This window comes from Zingiber officinale, chromosome 9B (assembly GCF_018446385.1).
Source record: "Zingiber officinale cultivar Zhangliang chromosome 9B, Zo_v1.1, whole genome shotgun sequence".
Taxonomy (NCBI): domain Eukaryota; kingdom Viridiplantae; phylum Streptophyta; class Magnoliopsida; order Zingiberales; family Zingiberaceae; genus Zingiber; species Zingiber officinale.
This window is the reverse complement of record NC_056003.1, coordinates 33,012,042-33,022,367: the sequence shown is the minus strand read 5'-3', so window position 1 is coordinate 33,022,367 and position 10,326 is coordinate 33,012,042. Positions and strand designations below refer to the sequence as shown.

The 10,326-nt window shown below is 36.3% G+C and overlaps 1 protein-coding gene across 1 annotated transcript; it reads right to left on the bottom strand.

Moving 5' to 3' along the window:
- Positions 1–434: 434 nt before the first annotated feature.
- Positions 435–9,547, bottom strand: LOC122022918 (type I inositol polyphosphate 5-phosphatase 4-like). The gene is made up of 12 exons (XM_042581023.1): positions 9,396–9,547; positions 5,350–5,536; positions 4,910–4,994; positions 4,404–4,629; positions 4,191–4,295; positions 3,657–4,109; positions 2,314–2,449; positions 2,028–2,221; positions 1,811–1,919; positions 1,564–1,712; positions 1,131–1,486; positions 435–725 (listed from the first exon to the last, which is right to left on the bottom strand). Exons 1-11 carry the CDS (start codon positions 9,545–9,547, stop codon positions 1,276–1,278), a joined length of 2,007 nt encoding a protein of 668 aa, XP_042436957.1. The 3' UTR covers positions 435–725; positions 1,131–1,275.
- Between the last annotated feature and the right edge of the window lie 779 nt (positions 9,548–10,326).

Genomic DNA, 10,326 nt, shown 5'->3' with positions numbered 1-10,326 from the left:
GGATTGTGGTGAGTGTTAACCCCTGTTCTAGTCTCCGTTACAGCCATCCCCCATGGTAAGTTATGTTAACCTTTCTCCTATCAAACAATAATTTCTCTTTAAACCTTTTTGTTATTGTTAGTTAAAATCTTAGATTGCCAATGGAACCACATTTGAATGAATTACAATCTTTCTGACTCATTGCCGCTGCCTCTTCATTGTGTCTCCATATTCTACTTACAATCTAAGATTACTAAGTCACAGAATGGATGGAATTCAGATAGCCCAATAATCCAACCTTCTCACCAACAACAAGTGACTTTTTTACTTGCTTCTGTTAAAGCTTTATAGAATTTTGCAAGAAAGATTGCTGTATCAAGGAACATACCCCTTATTTGTGTAGTTTCCTATAATTTCACTTTGTTGAGAACAATGTCTGTGGTTGCCTTTTCACCATTAACAGAAAATTTTGATCTCAATTGTTTTAGAAAACTCTAGGACGGAAATAAATACGTAATAACTTGCTTTGTTAGTGTAAGGATAGCTTCTTTGGTGGCTTGCCTGGGCCGTTTGCATGACTGTCCAAACCACCTGCCCTCTTGACTGCCCAGCAGCTTGGAGCACTTGAATGGCTCACCCAGGCAGCTTGCCTGGTCACCTGAACTGCCCAGATTAACTGCCCAACCTTTCCTAATTGCCCAAATCTCTCTATTGGACAGCTGCCCTACCCGAATAGTCTGGAATGCCTGGATGCATGAACAGTTTGACTAGTTAAATTTTGAGATCAATATAAATTATGGTTGAACATGTCAAACTTGAGAATTTCCTAGAAATTAAAGGATGTATGAAGAATAACAAAGGCAAACATGATGAGAAGTAGAAGGGATGACAGAAGAGGAACTAATTCTTTACATAGCACTACTGTGTTTCAGTGGAGTATTCAATTTTGTTCTGACTTTTAGAGAAATAGTTGGGCAAAAATACTTTATTCACTCACAAAAAAGCACATTTTTTCAACAGACATTAGAATATCAAGATAGTCACACTGGAAATATATAGTTTTAACAATCTCTCATGATTCATGATATATGTAATTGTAACAATGATCAGAACTTTGCAAAAGTGCTTGCAATATAAAAGGAAATTTCTACCTTCTATGGCATATGGATGGGAAAAAAGAACTGAGTTCCACATGTTTGGTGAAATGACCCTAATTTTGAAGTTGTATGTAAAACCATGTGGGTGTTCGATGCTTCTCCTTGTGGTTTGGGTCATCTCCTGTCAATGAATTCAAACTTATGAATGATCACAATTTTTAAAGGAAGCCAAGCTCTTTGTGACCACTTGGGAGCTAGAGCCGCTCTTGGTCTGTAATCTTCTGTGACTCATTGACTCAACTTCTGCTGTAAAAAGGCTAAAAACTGATCTATGATCAGAGAATTGGAACTTGCCGCACATATACAAGTGTTGTTTGAGGCCTCTTCCATACCACAAGATCCTGTCACACCTAGCAATAGTGAAAAAATTAAAGTACATGACATGTTCAATGAAGTAACATAGGAATTACTTAGTTGCAAATAAAACCATGCAGGTGTTCGACGCTTCTCTTTAAGGTTTGAGTTGTTGCCGATGTACTGATCTGAGTTATTGCAGTATTTGTAGGTGGGAGGGAAATGGATTCTTCCTTCATTCCACCCTTGGAAGACACAACCAGATTGTTGCTCAATCTGAAGCTGGTTCAGAGGGAGGTGAGAAGAAAAGGATTCAAGTTTCCAAATGAGAAAGGAATTGTCAGTCAGATTGCAACTGCAAACAATATCTAAGCAACTACCTGATCCTTCTCCAGCAATGCCTTCCAGTTCCTCCTCTCAACAAGACCCTCGGCAGCAAGATATGAGAGTGCAATGCGGTAATTCAAGTCTCCTAGCCAAATTATTCGACTATTTAGAAGGATAAGACAGAAAAATTTGTGAGTAAACTTCTTGTGGTGTACCAATGAGCATATGATTTTCTTCTGAACTGTTCTAAATGATGCAGGGATCACTCACTCATGCTCCAGAATCCTCTCCGGTGTAGTCTGATCCCCAAACCCACGAACTCGGGAAAACTTGGTCTTCCTCAAGGTCTCCATCACATCAAGGTTCCGCCTCAACTTATCTCCCTCCTTTTCCCCAGACGCCAGGTGGCTGCAGATGAAGCAGAAACTTGTTTGGTGCAATGACATGCTCATGGATATAGAACCCTGGAAAGAAGCAAGTTGAAATTTTTTCCGGTGATGAGATTTGGAGTAGGAATTGATGAGCGAAATGTGAACAGTGAATCAATTAGTCTTACCTTGTTCCCAAGGTAACCCATTAATCCTCTACCAACACAAGAGACCTTCAAGTTCCTGATAATGTGTCTTATGTCCCCTCTCACCCAAAGGGTGAGAAATATGCCCACCATTTGCTTGCTTGCCACTAAGATGTATCTGGAATAGGAACAGAATATAGAAAAAGTAGGGTTTTTAAAATAATTATTAAAATTCACTTATTTTTATTTGAAAGTGCAGAATATAACTGGAAAAGCTCATAGCTAGTTACAAAGTATCTGGAATAGGAATAGGAACAGAAGTTGAACAAATATATATATATATATATATATATATATATATATATATAGAAATCTTCTTCTGCGGTGTATTTCTTGTGGTTTTGGTGCGGTTGCCTTCCTGATCGGTCTGGTGACCGATCAGGGAACCTCCTGATCGGTCTCTGGACCGATCAGGGAACCTCCGCTTCTCCCGGCGTTTGCCGGTGATCAGCGTTGCGGCCGGAATCCGACCGGATCGCGGCCAGAATCGGCAGCGTTGCGTCTGCTAGCGTCGCGGCGCAGACGGCCTGATTTCAGCAGCCATCCGGTCGGATTCCGGCCGCGATTCGGTCGGATTCCGACCGTGATTCGACCGGAATCCGGTTGTGATCCGGCCGAGGGGTGTTCCGCCAGCGTCAAACGCCGATCACCGGCAAACGCCGGGAGAAGCGGAGGTTCCCTGATCGGTCCAGAGACCGATCAGGAGGTTCCCTGATCGGTCACCAGACCGATCAGGAAGGCAACCGCACCAAAACCGCAAGAAATACACCGCAGGAGAAGATTTCTCTCTCTCTCTCTATATATATATATATATTTTAAAATGCAGAATATAACTAGAAAAGCTTATAGCTACTAGCTGGCTAACTTGGTGTAAATGAGAATTTAACAAACAGCATTGTCATGAGAAATTGTCTTCTACCTAAATTTTCTGAGACCAAATTGCTCATTACCAAATGTTGGAATTATAACTATTTTGTCAACATTGAGGGCCTGTAGCTTATTTTCAACTGAAAAAAGGTTAGCATATAATGTTTTATCATAACATCATTTTAGCTTATGAATTCTAGTTTTAACTTCTTAGTTCATTTTCTTGTTTTTAATTATGAATTAGATTTTGGATTACGTTTTTTCCCCAAAAACCAATATAAACATTTTTGAACTTTTTGCATGAAAATGCCCAAGAATATAAATATTGTTAAATATTTTTGCAGTTTTAGAATGTCTAAATTGAGTCTAGAATCTTAATTAAATTGATAACATTAGTGTAGGAGCTAAATTGGGAATCAAATTAAATTATAGATGGAATCTAAGTTCTTCATAATTACCTTGAGTGCCCTGGTCTATCTATGTCACCTGTGGATGAAGAAGCTCCATAGCCATAGGACATTGTTGAGCAGCATGTTCTTGGCTTATGCGAATGATCTCCAGTCACATTCTCATCATTAGAGGATCTACAATTAGCGTTGCAATCACTCACCCTGTTGTCGCAGACACTATGCCGACAGTCAAGCCTTGGCAGTGAAACCAAGGCATCCCCCTCGTACCTTAGGCTATGGCTCAAGGTATGAAATGAATGACGATGGAGTAGATTCTTTTGCCTACATGTCTTGCCTCCAAAATCTTCATCATCCATCTGTCTAGGGCAGCTGCTACTGCTGCTATTATTGCCTGTAAGACTGTTGAGTGCTCTTCGGATGAGAGCAATCCATTTCTTTGCAGGAGCATTATCTTCTCCTCCTAACACATTTCCAGCATTTAGAGGTACAATTTCCTGAAACCTGACAAGAAAGCAAAAAAAAAAAAAAGTTCATATGTTATCTTGATGCTCTCATACTTGCACAAGGGTGATATTTTTATACCCCAGGACATATACATCTGCTGCAGGTGAACTGTGGAGCCAATCATCAAGGTTCAAATTGCTTGGTGGACTTTTGCCACCTACATTCCATGTCGCAACAAAAATCCTATTCCACAGAAGTAATAGCATTTCAGACATGGAAGAAGATGAGTTAACCTACAGCTCAATTAGATCAAGGACCCATTCTAATTATAATTTTTTCTCACATGCCTACCTGTAATGCAGTGTCTCAGGGACTTCAGCCACATCAAGATCAATCATTCTTTGTCGAATTTGATCTAGATTAGTAGGTAATCTTCCTGAGGACACAGAAGAGGAAGACATTTTTGAAGGAACCTGTGAAAGGGATTTGAAAGAGTTGAAGATGATTGCTTTGATGTTATGGTGCTCTTGACCTGTTTCAGTCTTTGTATTTCTGCCTGTCCTTTTCTCATCATCTCCTGGAAAGAGAACATAATTCAAACCAAGACAAACATTTTGTTCTGCAATGATTTATGTGCTTTGCATTTGATGTTTTGGCTTTTTGTTTTTTTTATAACATAATCGTTTTCTTTTTCAGGATGTAGTAGTTGGCAGTGAGCACTGAGCAGAGAAGAGAGTAGGTGACAAATAGAGAAGAAAAAATGGGACTCTCACACGACATTTTCTTCTGCAGAAACAAAGAACAGAACAGGTACAGTGTGACAGAAGTGAGATGGTGACATGAGGAAGGCATTTTACCCATACCAACACTATCTGAATTGAATTCCTGAGCATTACCTTTTGTGCTGAAGCATCTTCTCTTTAGGGACTTGAACCATGCGAGCTACAACCAAGATAAATAAATCAAAGAATGGAGGCCAAAAGAATCTTTCAAGAGTTCTGTAAGAAAACAAGTTGCTAACAAAAACCTTGCATTTCTTTGAACTCCTATCTAGCATTGCTGCGGAATGCCCTCATGCAGCTGAGCAATTTGTTGTGCAAAATTTACTTTCTTGATGATCGAACAGGATCAAAGAGAAAGAAATCACTTCTATAGAAAAGAAAATTCTGGTTCAGAAGAAGATACAGGCTGTTTACTTCCTTGCTAATGCACTCGATGTTTCTAGTGTCTAACTTGAATGAACAGGGTCAACGGGAGAAGAAAATTCATATTCAGAACAAAGATACAAGTTGTTTACTTCCTTGCTAACATACTCCAATGTTTCCGGCATCCAACTTGAAGGAATGAACTTGGCAATATCACAATCTTCCCTCAAATGGATTATGGCGCTAAAAGAGTTTGATGATTGAAATGCAGATTTGAAGTGGTCAGAAGACAAGAAGGTATGATATTTAGAGAGGGGGAATTGAGGGAGAAAGTGCTCTCTGCCACAAATCCAGTAACAAATTTTATAAGCAATAAAGTAATAAGATAGTTGATTAATTAAGTTTCAGAAAAGTTTTGCTTCCCTCGCCACTTGGAATGCTGTCTCCTCCACAGCCACTTCAGTATCAGGGGGAATAAATCAGTTTATGAAAAGAGTAGATATGTTTTTCTTTTGAAGATAATAATATTGGACCAAAAGTTAAGACCTAGCACTAATTTAAAGGTGCTAATGATCAAAGTGCTCTGTAACTCATGAGCAAGTTTCATTGTTTGTTCTTAATTTTGTTTTGATTTCTTCTCTTGGGCCTCACTTTTGTTTTTTTTTATATTATCTAGATTGTATCTGACTAATCTTGGGGTACATGATCCGGCTCCATATTTCACCGGAAGCGTAGTGATTCTTGGCACCTTGGCTTCACTAGTAGTTCAATCGCTGTAAGTGTACTTTGTGTGGGAATTGAACTTTGATTGCTTGTGAAATGCACCTTGCTTCTTATCACGACATCATGCTTTTTAGAGTAGTTGGTATTGTACGAAGGTTGTTTGTAGAATCGTTGGGAGGATTTAACTATGATTGCTCATAGAAATTCTTACCGCATGGGAAGGACCTAGGAGCCTTCAAATTGTGGAGATGATATCTCGGCGTTTTAATAACTATCTAAGGGCTATTCAAATGAAGTTGTTTGAAGTTCCCGCTTCACTCAAGTCATGCATTAAGGTATTGTGATGATTTTGCTACCCAAATAAGTTATAATCATGTAGTCAAGGAGGAGCTCCCGTAGCAAATTCTCTTGAAATATTAATTCGATCGCTAACTTAGTGACCAGACGCTTAGTAGGATCCTTGTCAAAAGTGTAAAATGAAGGTCAAGATTATTGGATCAAATTGAATTGAACAGAATTATAATATTTTCTTCATAAGTTATCTATGAAAGTTACGACAAATTGTCATACTCAAAATCAATGAAGTGACATCAAAATTAGTTAATTGCTTGCAATTTGATGGCCCATCACTCTCATCAAATGTCCCAAAAAGGAAAGGACATTGTTTAAGATATGCTAAGATAGTGAGAAGGTACAACTAAACCTACTAAATTTAGCCCATGGTGATCCTCTATTTACCACTAATCTAAAAGGTTGATAAGATAAGACTCCTTTCATGCACTACTAATGAGGATCTTTAGAGCTATTGGCCAAAATATTTAACCTATTTTTTAAATTTTAGAAAGTGCTCATTTTCCTTTGTTTTATTAAACACCCCTAACGCAAGCGGCATGGGCACCTTCACTTATTGCTGTCATTAATTAATGATACTTTTTTAGCGATAAGAGAATTTGGAGGTGTTGTTGTATATCCATTTTATAACCTACAATTTTTTTTTATTCATTGAATAGGCCACTTTGTGAATTAGTCAACATAACCCTCAGTCTTTCTGATTTGGGATGGGACTTAGGTCAAGTTAATCGACTCATGCCTGACTCCTAGCGAGCTCAATCTAAGTCACATCCAGATCATTATGCAACCTTGAGGAACTCAGTCATTACTCGCTAGCAGTCCCAAAGGATGCCTTCGTTATGCTAGCAGTCCCAAGGGACATGGCTGTTATGTGATAGTAAGGGACACAACCGTTACATGCCAACAACCTCAAGGAATGTGGTCGTTAACCCCCAGCAGTCCTAAGAGATGCGACCATTATGTGTTGGCAATCCCAAAGGATGCAACAAGTACAACAAGTCATTAGCAGCCGTGAAGAATGTGGCAATTATAATCTGAGACGGAGCCGCGCAAAGGCTATCCTAGACTATAGACAATATGATATGGTTCACTAAAATTATCTATTGTTTTTTAAAATCATGGTTATTTAATTCTTAACTATTAATCAAATATTATACTTAATAAATAAATAAATAAAATAAATTATGGAACACGAAGTGAAAGTGTTGATTTAAAATTGGATTGGGATCAAATAAGATCCATCAAATACGTGTGAAAATAAGGAATATGTTGGTCCAAATCATAAATGATTTAGATTTGATTTAATAAAGTTATTACTGAACCAAAATTGATTAAATTTAAATCAATCAGTGGGTGCATGATATTTTTGATGAAACGGCAAGAGGTCAAATTTCATAGGAACTCTTGACCTAAAATTTATCCTATTATGTGTCTTCCAATTATATATATAAATTTATCTCCCTTTATATTTATAAAATCGATTCTAGGATGACAGCTGAGGTAGCTGATCAATCCTCAAAGTAAATAAATTAAAATTTTAGTTTTAAAAGATGGGTAAAATAGTTTAATTAATATTGAACTAGACCTTTAATATTACTAAAATATTATTAAATAAAAATATAGTTAAAAATCTTTAAAAATTAGATTTTTTTTTAATGAATTGGCAATTCAACTGTTGGTTTGCCGATTTATTGAAGGTTCAACACGTAATCGATCTGTCTAGAGATGAGTTGGTTACGATTTGAGCCTATTGAACCAGGTTAATGGGTAATCGACTTATTGACTTGATTATGGGTCTAGTTCGAGTTGGATTCAGTTCGGACCCAGCTCGGAGAGACAAGTCAATTACGAATTGGGCCCGTTGAACCAGATCGATGGGTAATCTGCCTGTTGACCCGGTTACGGGTCCTGTCTGAATCAAGTTGGGTTCGCACCCGACCCAAGGTCACATCTAATCAAATGTTAGTTATAGCAAATGTTGGTTATAGAAAATGATGCCTTTTGGGAGAGAGGGAAGAAGTTCGTCACTTAAAGATGAATGTCACTTTTCCACCCTCTATATAAGGTAATAGTATTTAGTACCAACTAAAAAATGATAATAGCGTTAAGAGATACGTCGGGAGATAGTGTTTTACTACTTTCGCTTCTATAGACTTTCTTTTCCAAACTTTTCTCCTGAATATGACTTGAGCGTCAGATGACACACATCCGACCTACCTAAAGAATTCTATCGTGGATACATCGAGGAGTTATCCTATTCCTTGATCAGACTGGATCAAATAATAATAACAATGTCTTTATTTCACTAAGTATTATCGACTATATGAATTGTTCTATCTTATTGGACTTGATCTCTTATTATAATCTCATACATATATGAATGAATTTTATTTTATTTTATTTTATCATTACTAATTAACAATTTTTTTGTTTCTCTTTCTCTATCAATATGCATTTATATCATATTTATTGGTCCCGGTATGACCGGCAAGAGGGAGTGAATTATATGAAATCACAAAAGTACCCTTTCTAACAACTTTTGACGTTAGATTAGACAAACACTTTTAATAAAGAAAAGAAATACTTAAAATAGAGTACGAGACTACCAAGGTTACTTGGTTTGTAACTGGGGAGGTAGCTATTTTAAGGCAAATGAAGCGCGTTTACTAGACTCCTTCAACACAAGTTGGAGGTGGAGAAGCCTTATACAAGATGTTGATAGTTCAGACAGAATAGAAAATTAGAGTATTGTAAGTGTTGTTTGTAAACTAAGTGAATCAGGGCTCTATTTATAGTTCTCTGGTTAAGTTTATCGGTTGTTGACGTGGCGGACTCCGAGCGCTTGGATGGTGATCCCGGCGCTCCAGTGAAGCAAACTCTATCTTCACACAACGGCTGGAAGATAGAAGTTTTTCATGTCTGGCGCTTGAACCATTGCTGACATGGACCTGAATAGTGATCCATTGCGACGAGGCATCTATTCAGCACCCTGGTGGTCTAGGCGCTCGGACTTGATGGTCCAAACGCCCGGACCAATCAGCCAAGTGGTTCGGCGCCTTCTCCAATCGTTGACTTCTTCTCCAATTGCTTGGGTGATGCTCCGACCTTCCAGAGTTGAACTTACCCAAACCCAACTCGGGCTTTCTCCTCGAGCAGTCTTTTGCTTCGGCTTCTTGTCCCTCTGAGGCGCCGCGTGCATCCTTCTCGCTCCACTGATGTATTTTTCCCCAGCTTCTCGTCCCTCGGATGCACCAAGCCCGTTGACTCTATTCCCATGTCAACATTTTTGTTTGTTGCATCTTCTACTCAAATTTTTGTACTCCTAAGTCCCTACACACTCAGTGTAGTATCTGAAAACCAAATGATTAATTAATTAAGAATTTATTAATATAGATAGTTTAAAATTAATTAAGTTAGCCTACAATTATGAGATTTGGATTAATCAATTATATTAAAAAAAATAGTAGGACATGAATATATAAAAATTTATAAAGACTTAGTATTTATATAAGTGTATATATTTTATATAGGGTATTCATATATTTTTAATTTTATTAATAATATTATAATAATATTGTATATATATATATATATATATATATATATATATATATATATATATATATATATATATATATATATATATATATATATATATATATATATATATATATATATATATATATATATATATATATATATATATATATATATATATATATATATATATATATATATATAATATAATATAATATAATATAATATTAATTATACTAGTATAAATTTAATCTAACATTATATATAATTATATAAATATATATATATAAAATATAATATAATAGTTTCTTAATTTTTTATTATACTACGTCATCAATCTAACATTGCGTTAAATTTCATTTATATATATATATATATATAAAATATAATATATTATAATAGTTTCTTAATTTTTTATTATACTACGTCATCAATCTAACATTACATTAAATTTCATATATATATATATATATATATATAATATAATAGTTTCTTAATTTTTATTATACTACCTTATC